A 15,808-nucleotide genomic window follows, 5' to 3' on the forward strand; every position below is an offset into this window, starting at 1 on the left:
TGGTTGATCTGAACTAGAATTCTATCACCTCAGCTTCGTCACAGTGGATATCTCATGCTGATCGAAAATTTAGCAACTGAATAGCTTTTTGAGTACTACTAAAATCAGAAATGAGTGAATTTTTACTTAAATAGTTTTATAGAAAATCCTTCAGAATTGTAATATATAGAGAAAAATAATAAATGGGATCCTTAATTGATGGATGGACCACTTTTTCAATGAATATTCATTGAACCTCTACCAACTGCTAGCAGCCTATGTCACATTTGTAAACAGCACAAAGAAGATCCCTGTAGAATCTACATTTCAGTAGGGCAAACATAAAACATAACACAGGTTGAGAGCTCAGTGTGATGATGGAAAAAAAAATAGGGTGATGAATTACTAATAGAGGTGGGAAGACCATGTTAGATGGGGCTGTCAGGGAAGACCTGTTTGAGGAGTAGACAATTGAGCTGAGGCTGAGTGATGAGAAGAGTCTGGAAGGATTTTTGGGAAAAAGATAAGAAGCAATAGACATGAGGTATGGAGAAGAAAAGGGGCTTGGCTGCATCAGGGAACAGGAAGGAAGCCAGTGTGGCTGGATCATGTGAGTGATGGGGAAGGTGACCAGATGCCAAATCACAAGGATACTGTGATATGAGGTTTAAACTTTATTTTAAGAGCTAATTTCTCCATTTTAAAAGCAATGGAGAAATGAGTGAAGTGCTTGGACCAAGATTTTGAAATGAACTAATTTTTTCTTTTTCTAAGATCAGTTTGCTGCTGTGGAATGGATTTGAGGGGCTCAGAAATGGAAAAAGAAAGAATGGTCAGGTGGTTTCAAAAATCCAGATATTGCAGTGGCTTGAACTATGGTGTGGTGTTTTGCTCTACTGTCCCTAGGGCATGGCCTGAGATGAACTCTAGAAATTATGTCCAAAGCCTTACTAGGAGGAAAGAGGAAGGAGCATGAGAGAGGTATGCCTTCTCCCTTTAAGGACACTTTTCAGAAGTTACACCCACCACTCTGTTAATGATCATAGCTACAAAGAAAGTAAATGCACTCTTCTTCTGAATGGCCAAGTCCTAGGTAAAAATCTAGGTTCTATCTAGGAGAAGTAGGGAATAGTAGAGGACAATAATCTCTGCTAACTTCTTTTGAAATATATACTCTTGGAAAACATATATTTATGTGTATGTGTATATATACATTTTTGGCAAATATATATATTTAAATATATATACATTGCATATATATTTGTTTTATTTTTATAAAAATATCCAAGTAGTTGTAAATGAGTTTCTTTCTTTTGAAATAGAACTGCTTCCTTGAGCTCTAAGTCAGACTTTTGGACTCTCATAGACTTTATAAGTCCAAGATTCACAGACTAGCTAAGTAAATGAGGATCAAGTAATTAGTTTTACTAACAGCTGAGCAATTACCAAATAACTCCCCAAACATACGGCTGTCTGTTAAGAGTTAGACTGGAAAGAATTCAGCATGGACTTGAGGTCAAAATGGTGCTTTCTACTCCCACACCACATCTCAGCCTTAGAATCTGCTTCTGCCTTCACGAAAGACCTGAAGTCCACTTATTCAACTAGTGATCTGGTGTTAGGCCTCTCTCACACACCTGACTGTCAGTGGAAGATGGAGAAGAGGGCTAGGGTTCCTCCTTAGGAAGAGAGATCCTGCCTGGTCTCCTTACCCTGCAGAGAAAAGAAGGGATGTATGTAGAAAGGCCAGAAAATAAAGGGAGAACCCATTTGGCACTCTTTCCCAATCAATATAAAGCTCTGACTTCCCTTTCCCCGTGCCATTTGAGAATAGTAAATAAGAGATGGAGATCTAGGTAGAAAATGTGCATTACAGAATTCCCCGAGAGGGCTGAGGAATCTCCTGTCCTGTGGGCCAAAGTGAAAATGTAATGGGAGAAGGATTTTTTCATAACTAAAACCATGAGAAAAATGGGATCTAAAGCAAATTTTTAAGTTGGGTATGGTGATGAGTATCTTGAGTTGTACAGTTAATTGCTTCAAATATGCTTTATTTGGGTAATGGAAATATAGCTTTATCTTAAGTACACATCATATTATGAAACCTCAGCACGAGGAAAATAAATGGAAAAAAAAGCAAAATGTCAGGTGTTTTCAAATGATGCAATTTGATGCCTTAATGCAGTGAAAAGAGAAAGGAAAAAGTCATGTAAGGATAGGGGTAAAGAAGTGGATGGGACAGTGAGTGGAGGAGAATGAAGTGGTAGGATGGGGTTGAGGGTAGGGAAGCATGACAATAGATGCTCCTGCTACAGAGACCTGGAAGAGAGCATATATTATTAAATTCTGGTATACTCAAGTGGTAATTCAAAGGAGGTTAACAAAAAGAATATTTATAAGATGTGGGCACAGTGAAAGGAAACAGCAAAGGATATAGAAATACTCAGGTACTAGCAACAGTGGCAGGACCTGAAGCTACAAGGGGAGGGAGTGGTCACTAGGACCTGACAAGAGCTTTAGCTGTGGATGAGGGTTTACATAAAGTAACATGGGGTTGGTGGGGTAGGGAGAGGAAGGAGATGGGAAAATCAATGCTCTGGCTTCTGTCTTCTCCTTCCCTCCCTCCCATCTTTCATTGTCTCCCACTGGCCAAACTCACCTGAAAGCCTGAGGCAACAGAACCAGGTACTACAGTCATAGAACAGCCTCCTAAGACATACAGCAGGGCAGAGAAGGATTGAGAGGGATAACTGGAGAATAGCCTACACAGTATTTTGGTGGATTGTAGGGCAGAAGGTTGTGGGGAAAAGGCTGTGCTAAAATTCCTGCCACAGTTTTATTAATTGTCTCTAAACAGTCCTTGAGCACTTCCTCTGCCAGGTGCTGGGGATACTGAGTAAATTAACAGGGACACTGTTCCTGAGAGGCTTATAAGTCAGATTATTGTCATGGTTCTAATGTCAGATGATAGAGGCTATTGGAGCAAAAGAGTGCCTGAGGGTTAGCAAAAGCTTCCCAAGAAGGTGGATATTACATTTGTGCAGAAGATCACCAGGTGGAGGAGAGAAGAAAGTCAACACAGAAACCATCATGGGCAGGGGTGCAGATGGTGTCAGGATACGGCAGGGAAGACATGAAGTCGGAATGAGGAGGACACAGAGTCTGATATCTGGACTTCATGAGCCAGACTGGAGTTTGGATATTATCCTTTGAATGGACAAGTGGGAGTTAACAGGTTTTATGTAGGATGCTATTTCTTCCAAAGAATGGGAGAGCTGATGCAGAATGCTTCCCCTAACATCTTTTCCTTTCCCTCTCTACTTCTATTCCCCAGCCACCATCTTTTTAGTGTTGTTGTTGTTTCTGGTAGATGAAACCTCCAGGGTGAGGGATTAATTAGGATGGATTTAGTGTAGGGAAAAGAAAAAAAAAACATTTCAGATTTTAAAAGAATTCTCACTTCAGTTGCCAGTAGGGGTTTAATTTGAGGATGGTGGAAATATTGGGGATGCTGGCACAGAAATTAGAAAACTTAATGAGCCAATGCTTAGTGGTTTACTACAATAAAATATAAGTGAGATGATTTCATGACAGCTTGAAAAGTTGTCTTGAAGTACTATCAACATACCAGACTCATGGCCAGCTGAGGTATAGATAGATACACTTTGCCTCCTCACACAACCAAAAGAAGGACAACAACAAATTTAAAAACAAAAACACCCCATATCTGCCAGAAAATTGAACTGTATGGAAGTCTGACAGCCAATGAGTTAAAGAAGGAACATTGATCCAGACTGGTAGGAGGGGCAGGGTGGAGAGGATGTGCAGCAAGGTGGCAGCTGAAGGACTGGGCAGGCAGGATGGTGGCTGGTGGACCAGGTAGTCCCACATTTGCTTGTGGATAATCCTGGAAGAACAATTGGGGAGTGATACAGACTGTGCATACCAGGGTTTCAGCACAGGGAAAGAAACCTCAAAATGTCTGGCTGTAAAATTCTGTAGGGTTGTGGCAGTATGAGACACTCCCAGCCTCATAGGAGAGTTTGTTGGAGAGAACCTCAGGCTCCTAGAACACACAAAAATCCACCCACCTGGGAATCAGCACCAGAGGTGCCCAATTTGCTTGTGGGTAGCAGGGAAAGTGACTGAAAGCTGGCATAGAGCCAAGCAAGCAGCACTGTTCTCTGTCTGACCCTTCCCCCTGCATACTGTGCCACAATCCAGCCACCTGAGTTGCCCCACCTTGGTGAATACCTAAAGCCCCACCTCTTATTACAAAAAAAAAATATGGCCCAAATGAAAGAACAGATCAAAACTCCAAAAATAGAACTAAGCAATGAAGAGATAGCCACCCTATCAGATGTAGAATTCAAAACACTGGTAATCAGGATGTTCACAAAAATGGTTGAGTATGGTCACAAAATAGAGGAAAAAATGGAGGATATGCAAAGTGAAATAAAGCAAAATATAAAGAGAACCAACAGTGATGGGAAGGAAACCAGGACTCAACCGGAAATCAACAATTTGGAGCAGGAGGAAGAAATAAACGTTCAACCAGAATAGAATGAAGAAACAAGAATTTAAAAAAATGAGAAGAGGCTTAGGAACCTCTGGAACAACTTTAAACATTCCAACATCTGAATCATAGGGTTTCCAAAAGGAGAAGAGAAAGGCAAAGAAACTAAAAACTTATTTGAAAAATAATTAAGGAGAACTTCCCCAATCTGGCAAAGGAAATAGACTTCCAGGAAGTCCAGGAAGCTCAGAGAGACCCAAAGAAGTTAGACCCAAGGAAGCACACACCAAGGAACATCATAATTACATTAGCCAAGATTAAAGATAAGATAAGGAGAGATTCCTAAAAGCAGCAAGAGGAAAGGAGACAGCTACCTACAAAGGAGTTCCCATAGGACTCTCAGCTGATTTCTCAAAAGAAACCTTACAGGAAAGAAGGGACTAGAAAAAAGTATTTGAAGTCATGAAAGGCCAGGACCTATATCCAAGATAATTCTATCCAGCAAAGCTTTCATTTAGAATGGAAGGGCAGATAAAGTGCTTCTCAGATAAGGTAAAGTTGAAGAAGTTCATCATCACCAAGCCCTTATTATATGAAATATTAAAGGGCCATATCTAAGAAAAATAAGATTAAAACCATGAACAGTAAAATGAAAACAAACTCACAACTATCAACAACTGAACCTAAAAAAAAAACAAAAACTAACTAAGCAAACAACTAGAACAGGAACACAATCACAGAAATGGAGACCACATGGAAGGTTATCAGTGGGAAGGGGGAACAATGAGGGAAAAGGTACAGGGAATAAGAAGAGTAATTGGTTCTATGTCTGCGAAATATGCCATTGGTACTTTAATAGGTATTACATTGAATCTGTAAATTGCTTTGGGTAGTGTGGACATTTTGATGATGTTAATTCTTCCGATCCATGAACATGGTATATGTTTCCATTTGTTTGTGTCTTCCCTGATTTCTTCCTTCAGTGCTGTGTAGTTTTATGCATACAGGTCTTTTACCTCCTTAGTTAGGTTTATTCCCAGATATTTTATTTTTGTTTTTGGTATATGGAATGGGACTTTTTTCTTGATTTCCACTTTTGCTATTTCATTGTTGGCATACAAAAATGCCTTTGATTTCTGGATATTGACTTTGTATTCCACTGTTTTGCTGAATTCATTTATTATGTCAAGCAGTTTTTGGGTAGAGTCTATAGGATTTTCCATGTACACTATCATGTCATCTGCAAACAGTGACAGTTTTGTTTCCTCCTTTCCTATTTGGATTCCTTTTATTTCCTTGTCTGATTGCTGTGGCTAAAACTTCTAATACTATATTGAATAGAAGTGGTGAAAGTGGACCCATCAGTAAATGAATGGATCAAAAAATTGTGGTACATATACACAATAGAATTCTATGCAGCAGAGAGAAAGAGGGAGCTACTACCCTTTGCAACAACATGGATGGAACTAGAAAGCATTATGCTGAGTGAAATAAGCCAGGTGTTGAAAGACAAATACCATATGATCTCACCTTTAACTGGAAGCTAAACAACAAAACAAGCAAGCAAAATAAAAAAGACACTGAAATAGAGAACAAGGGGACAGCAACCAGAGGGGAGAGGGGAGAGGGGAGGGAATTTAAGGGGAAAAAAATGGGAGGGATTTAGAGGAACAAGTATAAAGGACACAGGGACAATAACTAAGGGGGGTAGAAATGGGAGGAAGGTGGGGAGCATGGGGTGGGGTGGGCTGGAATGGGAGAAATAAACAGGAAACTGTACTTGAAAAATAATTGAAAAAATTATGAAGAAAAGAAGAGTAATTGGTATGTACAAAATAGGCAGGGGGAGGTTAAGAATAGTATAGGAAATGGAGAAGCCAAAGAACTTATATGTATGACCCATGGACATGAACTAAGAGGGGCTGATGTTGGTGGGAGAGGGGGTGCAGGGCAGAAGTGAATAAAGGGGAGAAAAATGTGGGACAACTGTAATAGCACAATCAATAAAATATATTTAAAAATACTATCAACATATCCTGATGTCTATTATTGTAGATGGTAATAGAGCACAGGTTGAATTAATAAAAACACAGAAACATGCTCTCACATTTCTTTTTTACAAGTTGATGGACAAGAGAGAAAACTCTTTAAGAGTTTGGGGAGAAAGTCCTTTATCCAGTTATTCAAACAACCATTTTTATCTGCACTTTTATTTTATATACCCTTTACACCTGTTTAATTAATCCTAAACATGATGCTGACTGCTAATTAAACAGCCCTGAAAGTGACTGACTGAAGGTAGTAATTTGAGATAATTAGTTTTGGGTTCAAACACTCAATTTTCACACTTCGTGATCATTTTTAGAAAGGGGTGGCTCATTATTATAGGCAGGGTGGAGGTTGTGTAAGGCATTTTACTGCTGGACTCTGAGTAGCTCCTCTGCTACTGGACTCTGAATAACCCATAGTTGGAGGATTATTGTATATCTGAATAGGCAAGGAAGTGTGCCGTGTCATTTCCTATAGAATGATCCCACACCGCGCCCCCACCACACCACATTCATCATGCACACAATTCCTTCCAAAGCAAAGGTCAAGCTGCTGAACAACTTTCATTGGAACATAGGAATTTACATGGTCTTGATCTTTGGGAAAGTTTTACCTCAATGGGTAGATCTCACTGAGTCATCTATTGTCTATTTCCCAGGTCCTCTAGACGCAAGCAATAAAAAGTAAAAAAGGCCAACATTTTGTGTGTTGTTAGAAATGTGGAGGCGTGTTTCTGGCTGAGTAGTCATGTATTACAAAAGCACAAAGCCTAATCAAGGAAACTATCTGCCAAGAGATGTCTGGTGTATCTGGCAGAGAAAGCAAAGGGGCAGGAAAAAGGCAGGTCAGGCTGGTTTTTATTAGCCCACAATGTTAACAAGGAAGTTAACATGATTCCACTAGGAGAACAGGACCAGGAAGAATTAGGGGTTAAATAGGCTAACTCATTGTTAGAGTCAACATACATAGATGCAGCTTGCCCAGAAGCTGAATGAATTCTGTAGCACCCTGGAGAGCTCCAAGCACATTCTTGTGCTTCTGCTTTCTTGGGTAACTGAGGATTTTTTGAAAAAATATTTTATTTATTTTATTTGTAGACAGAGGGAAAGGGAGGGAGAAAGAGAGGGAGAGAAATATCAGTGTATGATTGCCTCTTGTGTGCCCCCTACTGGGGACCTTGCCTGCAACCCAGGCATGTGCCATGACTGGGGATCGAACCAGCAACCCTTTGGTTCACAGGCAGGCACTCAATCCAGTGAGCCATATCATCCAGGGCAGGATTTTTAAAAAATTTTGTGATGTTCAGTGTCACTTCACTGATCACCACTGGGACTCGGGCTCTCTAGATCTAAGTAATCCAGATGCTGAGGGCTTTTTCACAGATTTGAAGAGATCATTTATATGGATTGGGAATCATTTGTCAGGGAGGGGTTGTGGGTCCAAGAGTGTGCAGTATCTGAGGGAGAGTAAAGTTAATTGTTTCATGTATGAATCAAACTTGCATCTTCAACTAAGCACCCTGCATTATGGCATCTTGTAGTCATTTTGACTGCTGAACTTTTTCACATCATATCATGGTAGCAGAGAGGGGAGGAGATACACAGTTGCCAAGCTCACCCTCCCAAATTGCCCTCTTTTCACCCTTTACACTTTTCTTGGGTGATTACATGCTTTATTACCACCTCCATTATGTTCCCACCTTTCTTTTCCTTCAGTTCCAAAGGTGCTCCTAACTCTAGATCCCCCAATATTATTGCCCACAATTTAATTGCTTTCATTCATCTCACAAGAATCTCAAGACAGGCAAATCAGCAGTTAAACCTACCATTTTTTGTCTGACAAATTTCCTTTAAAAAATATGTCATGGTAAATAGCAAACATTTATCCAGTTACCAAAGTCATAGGACTGAGAATCATCCCACATTTCTCCTCATAACCTATACCTTTCCTTGTCTTTTTGGTACTTCCAGGTTCTACACCTTTCCTTTTTTCACTTCATCATCTAGTTTCTGTCTAGCTTTGTGGTTTTATTCTCTGACATTCTTTCCTTGGTGTCCTACCATGCCCTTTCTTGACTCTTTGCCTTTGGACACATAGTTCCCGTGGCTGCAATGTTCTTTCCCACTTTGTGTCTAGACTTCACGTGCTTCCAAGCTAGTTCTTTAGCAACCATGTATCCTTCTGTTAGACTGAGGCCTCACTTGGACATAGAGTGAATGTCACATTTTGAAAGTTTTTTAAGGGGCAGGTTTATGGCATGCAGCCAATTTGTTTCTCAGTTCAAATATATTTAGAGGAAATGACATAGGATTCCTAGTTGAAAATCTAGCAATTCACCTCCTTAATTTCAGAAAATAGTCTTTTTTCCCTAAGGAATTATTATTATATGGATTCCTGTTTTGTGATGTTTTTTGGGGGGGGGTTGGAAAAATGTTTTTATTAGAAGATACATGGTTGGCTAGTCCCATATATTTCTGTGAGAATCATTATATTAATAATCAGTGACTAGACTTGCAAAACTATTTCAAATGATTTACTAAAAAGATAATCTTAAGACTGAAATGATATTAAGTGTAAAAAAAATCTCATATTAAAGTCTCTGTCATCGTGTAGCTTTTCTGTCCTAAAGCCAAAGACAATTTCAGAGACAATTTCTGATGCATGTATATACTGTACCTTCATTTCTGCCTCATTTTTGCCCCGGAACTTGTCATGTACAGAATAAAAAGGAAATAACAAGAAAAAGCACAAATATTTTGCTTTGCTTTCAGAAACGGTAGAATCTGAAGCAAAACTAAATTTTTTCCTACTGTTTAGAAATGTGCTTTGAAAGAAAGTGAGCCTACAGACCATTATAAAATACTTTCTAATGAAACTGTTGGTTATAAAACCTTGTTTCAGGTTCATATTGCTGTATCTAGGTTTCTGATGTAGTTGTGGCTGTTCAGTCTCTTGTGACAATCCATCATTCCACACGATTCCTTGTGGGTTGAAATGACTTATCATTTGTTTTGCAGATACCTCAAATCAGCTATGCATCCACAGCCCCAGAGCTGAGTGACAACACCAGGTATGACTTCTTCTCTAGGGTGGTCCCACCTGATTCCTACCAAGCGCAAGCCATGGTGGACATTGTGACGGCACTGGGGTGGAATTATGTTTCGACATTGGCTTCTGAGGGCAACTATGGAGAGAGTGGTGTGGAAGCGTTCACTCAGATCTCGAGGGAGATTGGTAAGCATATATTTATCAGATGATTGTATTTGGAGGTGACAGGTTGCGGAAGTCCTATCATCTTCAAGCAGTCTCTGATCTGTATGGAGTAATTAGAGCTCCTACAGATGCATGACCTAGGCTGTCCACTCTAGGGGGAAGCTGGGTTTATTATAAATGATTTTGTTGTTCATGGTCTATCAAGGTGACACTTTGGTGCTAATTTAGGAAGTAGAGCTCCTGACTCAGTCAGACATTTTTTAAACTTGTCTGTTTTGACAAGGGAGCTTGCTGGCACATTAGAGCCGCTGTAAATTTGAATAAATGACATACTTTTTGATTGTTCTAGTTGGAAGTTTACATTAGCAAGTCATTAAATTTTTTAAAAGGCAGTGGAATTTACATCCACCTCTAGAGGGATTAAGACTGGTAATCATTTTTAAAACAATACTGAAGTAGCTTCTAAGACTATGCTTAAGCGATATTCATACTGTCATATTTGACTTCTTGCATTTTTATTCTTACCTTAAACACTGGAGCTTACAGTGGAATGAAGGGCAGAATGTAATAAAAACTTGGTTAGACCAAGGTGCTGTTGAACTCCATTGTGGACTTTTTTCCAGGTGTTTATCCAAATCTCTGTAGGCATTTCACCAGGTGCATGTTTATTTATGAGGTTATAAATCCATTTCACTGTGTAGGGAAACAAAACAGAACAAAACAAAAAACAACTTAGAGGACAAATCTTATTGCTGATTGGTCAACAACATAACTTTGTGGTTGAAAGGAGACATATTACTGTTACTTAAAAAATACTATTATTAAGAATTACTGACTAAAATGTACATATTTTTTTCTGTAAGCATACTATTTTGTGGCCAAATTAAAGTGCCTATTGACTGTTTTGAGTAATTTTGAACTTGAAAGAAGAAATTATGTTGATAATTTATTGTCTTTCTTGGAGACTTCTACTCAGGAAAAAATCATGGTAATGATTTGGACTTACTCATAATTAGCAAGAACAAAGAGTTATTGGAATAATTTATGGAATAAGATCTTCTCTTGAAAGATTTGCAGATGCTTGGGATCTGTTTTGAATATAATAGGGCATGGAAGTGTATTTTACACATGTTTGGTATGTTTAAAATTTGTTCCAGTGCTTATACTGTTGCATAAGACCTAGGAAAGGAGAAAGGCCCTGGTGTTCTTGGACAGATCGGGTTAATTGATTTAATTGGACAACTAGTCACACCTGTTGTGAATGTCCATGATGCCATAATGTTTGCTCTTTGGAATTTAAACCTATATTACTATTGCTATAAAAATGATGCAGAGCACTTTAAATGCTGACAAATTATATTACCTTCTTGGATAAGAATCCCAAGTTTATCCTTAGAGGAAAATGCTCACTAAAATGAAAATAATAGCTTCTGGAATTAGGGTTAATGCATTTTTTAAGCAGCTGATGTCAGTTCTCACCAGAATGATAATTCATCAAGAGAGGGAAACTAACAGAGTATGGATTGAAATTGTAAGTTTTCTGTAGGGACCCTATATATCATTTCACTACAGGACACATCTTGTGTGCATGAAAGAGATGACTATGAGAAATTAAATACCGGACACAATTTCCCAATTGTTGGGGACTCTGATAAAACACATTGTTCTAAAAGTTAAGTGAGATCGCAGTTTTATTCTTTGGACTAAAACAAGAAATACTGTTTTCACTTTTTAGGGAGCATTGCTATGCTTTGCTAAGGCTGTCACATAAAAGGATTCAGATGGTGCCATTCATTATTCCTGTTTCTATCTTAGTCATTCTTATGGGAGAAAATAATGTCAGTGCCTTGTGTGTGCTCCTGATTAGAGCAACATGTTTCTTCTATTTGATTCTTTCAGTATTCTGTGACTTGATTGGCTGTCCATTCTATTTCTGTTATCACTAATCTGGGGAATGGGGGAAGGCAGGATTGTTAATTAATATGCAGAATACTGAAAATGCCAAATTAGTACCACACTAGAGTATGCCATGGAATATATTAAATATCAAAATCCTTCCTCATTTTAATGACAAAGATTTTATCTAGAACAAAAATAGCTGAAAATTAAACCTTTTACATGACAATGATATTAATGGGAATGGCAAATGGTAGCAACTTAACCCGTTCTGAAGGGAACTGATGACTCTAATGAAAATTCATTAGTTCTGTAACATTTGCTCTTCTTGCTACGATATCGATGACATCTTTGTCACCATGTTAGTAATGTGTTTTTAAAAATTTTAGTATCTTGACATAGGAGTCAAGTAATAAATTTATTTTCTGGAGTGTCTGCCTATTAATAAAATTATACATTTTCCCAACTCTAATAAATTTTCCTATACTCTGTTCTGAATTTCTCTCTTTAGCAACATTCATTACTAAGATAGTGCAATGTAGAATAAGGCATCCTGTGTTTTAGCTCTGATTAATTCAGACAGATTTTAATGGAATGATAGTGAAATGAAAATATGTTTAGTGCTAAACTGCTTGTTTGGTTTGATTAGAACATTTTCATTTTAACAAAATCTGAGATTGAGGGAAGTGTCTTTCATGCATCTTGGAGAATGAAGTTTATGAGTAAGTGACGGTCATGAACAGATGTCAGTGATGGCCCTTCCTAGTGAAAATCCTTCTGATGATCACAGGGACAGGAGTTATTTGATAAAACAAAGACAAATAGCTTCTTGGTATCTGAGTTGTTATAGTCTCATCCCAATGCATCCCCCTGCTGTAGGTTTTTTACTGAAGAAGGCTAAAAATATATTTGAGATCAGCAGATAGCAAAATTTGATTGAAGCATAGTTTCTATAGTAAGGGAGACAAAATAAGAAAGCTTAACATGGATACGTGGTTAAGTGTTTTACTCCATAGGGTGGTAATTTTATCTTTTATGTGCCAAACAATGGAGGAAACTGCTGAGGAGTGAAGGATCTGTTAGGATGTGTATTTAGGATTATACAGGTGAGAGCCAGAAGGTAAGGAGACCGGTTGAGAAGCCATTGCAATATCAATCTCAGCCAGATAGAGGATAGGCAGGAAAAATGCAGAGATGTTGGAAAAATTGTACAAATTTTCAGTTATGTAGGATGAATGAGTTCAGGAGGTCTAGTGTACAGAATTGTAACTGTAGTTGATAAGACCATGTCTCATACTTAAAGTTTACTAAGAGAGTTGATCTTGAGTGTTCTCACCACACATACAAAATATAGTAACTATGTGAGGTGATGAATATGGTAACTAGCTTGATTGTGTTAATCATTTCACGATGTATATGTATGTCAAAACATCATGTTGTCTACCTTAAATTTATACAACACTTACTTGTCAATTATACCTCAGCAAGGCTGAGAAAATAAAATTGTTGTAAATGAAAAAATATGTATGGGAATAGCAGCCTAGACTTAGCAATGGAAAGCTAAGAGTGTTCCCTTCTTTTGATGGGTTTATGGCCATGGGGTGGGGGGCCCTCAGTCTCCTCTGAAGAATATTTCCATGGCAAGAGATGGCAGGAGTTCCTGAGGGAAAATTCAAGGATATTCAGAAGACTTCATTAACAGAATGGGAACTTTTATAGAGTGCAGATAGCTGACTGTGTGTGTGTGTTACAGTGACAGAGAACCAAGCAGTGTCCTTGAGAGGAAGTGTTAGTTTCCTACTGCTGCTATAACAAAATGCCACAGACTGGGTGGCTTAAACCAACAGGGAAGTGTATTGTTTCACAGTTATGGAGGATAGAAATCTGAAATCAAAGTGTCAGCAGGACCATGCTGATTCTGAAAATTGTAGAGTAGAACTATTCTTTGCCTCTTACAGCTTCTAGTGTTTGCTGGTAATCTTTGGTGTTCATTGGATTGTAGATGCATCAGTCAAATCTCTGCCTTTCTCATCACATTTCCATCTTTTCCGTTGTGTATTCTCATCTTGTAAGGAAGCCAGTCATGTTGAGTAAAAGCCCATCCTACTCTAGCATGACCTCATCTTAACTAATTGCATCTGTGGTGGACCTATTTCCATATAAAGTCACATGCTGAGGTACTGAGGTTAAGATATCAGCATATCTTGTTGGGAGACACAATTTGATACAAAATGACAGGGGTAATAGTGAAGAAGGATGTATTTAGAGAGGTAATTTCCAGTGACAGGGATGAGAGGTAGTCCAGAAGGTTAGCAGTAAGGATGAGAGGGGTGTTGAGTAGACAGAATTTGGTTAATGGAGAAGCCCATAATATGACCAGTTTTGAAGTTCCTTTGGAGTGTTACAGGATTCTACTCTCCCAATTCTAGTTACTTAGTAGATGAGGTTATATAATAGGTAATACAGGGTTCCAAACTGGGTTAGGTGGTTGGATCCTAATGTCTGACTTTCCCAGGGACCTAGGTAGTCAAGAGCTTCCCAGTAGGATCACAGAGGGCACTTCCTACGCAGTGGTCTATTGGCCGTTCAAACCCCCACTTTATGTGATTTTTTATGACACCTGGAAAATTATGGACACCCAGAGAGTCATTTCTGGCCTTTATTTACCCCTTTGGTTTCTTTTGGCTTCAGGGAAGGAAATAGCTTAATTGCCCCTGATTGTTAAGGCTGAGCTATCACCCATCTTACACACCCTCAGTTGTTAGGACCATAGTTCAATATTTCTGTCTTGTTTTAATTATCTGTATGATGTTTTCATTGATATTGTAACAAAGAGGTTGATAATATGGGCTCATGCTTTTCCATCATAAGCTCTGGGGCTCATAGCTTGTGACACAGGAAATGACTTCCTTGAGTCTTTAGACAGGTTCTTTTACTTCTTTGTCTTCCTTTATTATATTACTTTTAAAAAGAAGACAGGATAATGAATGTTAATACTGCCCCTATTATTATAATGGGCAAGGAAGCTAAAGCTTGATCTTTGAAGATAAGAGGACTTTGTGAAAGTGCAGTATTTTTTCACTGTGGATTTGCACAGTGTGGCAGCACACCTCCTTTAATCAGCCCTTTAGTTTATGAATGGTTCATTGAAGATGATGACGGGCTTGTGAGTCATCATCACATACGTTATAGGGGGCGTGATTCTGTCAAGTCTTTTACCATATGTGACTTTCCCCCCCTAATTTGCAAGTGCTGGAAGCTTCTGACTATTGTCTGACACATGTTCAGAATCTTAAAATGTCAGAGTCGGAAGGGACCACAGAGGTCATTGCATTGGCACGATCTGTTTGAAATGTTAATGCAATAGACCAATTTAATTAATTCATTTTTTGTATATGAAATGACTGACCCTTGCCTAAACACTTAATGGTGATTTATTTTTGGTGAGGGTCAAATAATAATGTAAGGAAAACTCATTCTTATTTTACAATTGAAAAGTGCCCACTGGTCATATTTTTAAACTATCTCTGTATAGTTTTAAAAAGAAAGCATTTTTTTTCTTTTGGGTTATAAACAAGAACCAAGTTTCTGTTAACTGAAATGGATTTATTTCAAGATTAAAACAAAGTATTTTCAGCGACAGAGAAAAGAATACATAAAGAGCAGCTTTTTTCTTCAGATGTGCAGTGCTTTGGAAAAATGACTTCCAGCAGGCAAAAATCAATTTGACAGAAGTATTAGTGTTGTAAAATACTATGAATGAAAGGAAACATTTTAATTCAATAGAAACTTTTACTTTATATTTCTACAGCTGAGTTCCAGTTGATAACACTGCATTTCAAGTTGCAAATTATATTTAATTAATATTAACACCAGGTAATTGGCATGAATAACTTCAAAGGAGGGCTGAGGAAATTGCAAATTGGAACTGTGGGTACGGGGATCCTGCAGAAGCTTTATAGGGATCCAAAGAAAGTGTATATAATTTTAACAGTTACTGCAGAACGTGATCAAATAGAAAGTCATTTCAAAGCTGTTCCTCCCCCTCCCCTTTCCTAATATTTAGGACTTAGGAACTGCTGAGTAGCTATAGCTGCTGTTAATGTAAAGCAGTAAAGAGCATTCAATAAATGCTTTCAAACCTACAATTCTAAT

The 15,808-nt window shown here is 38.3% G+C and overlaps 1 protein-coding gene across 2 annotated transcripts in view; it reads left to right on the forward strand.

Annotated features, from left to right (window-relative positions):
- GRM8 (glutamate metabotropic receptor 8) overlaps positions 1–15,808 on the forward strand; it is an 826,045-nt gene that overhangs the window by 161,996 nt on the left and 648,241 nt on the right. For both annotated transcript variants that reach the window (XM_053657130.1, XM_053657129.1), the window contains exon 3: positions 9,562–9,778. In XM_053657130.1, coding sequence (XP_053513105.1) covers positions 9,562–9,778 — 217 coding nt within the window. The remainder of the gene's footprint in view (positions 1–9,561; positions 9,779–15,808) is intronic.

The sequence above is a fragment of the Artibeus jamaicensis genome, unplaced genomic scaffold (genome assembly GCF_021234435.1).
Source record: "Artibeus jamaicensis isolate MK-2021 breed Jamaican fruit bat unplaced genomic scaffold, CSHL_Jam_final scaffold_3307, whole genome shotgun sequence".
Taxonomy (NCBI): Eukaryota; Metazoa; Chordata; class Mammalia; order Chiroptera; family Phyllostomidae; genus Artibeus; species Artibeus jamaicensis.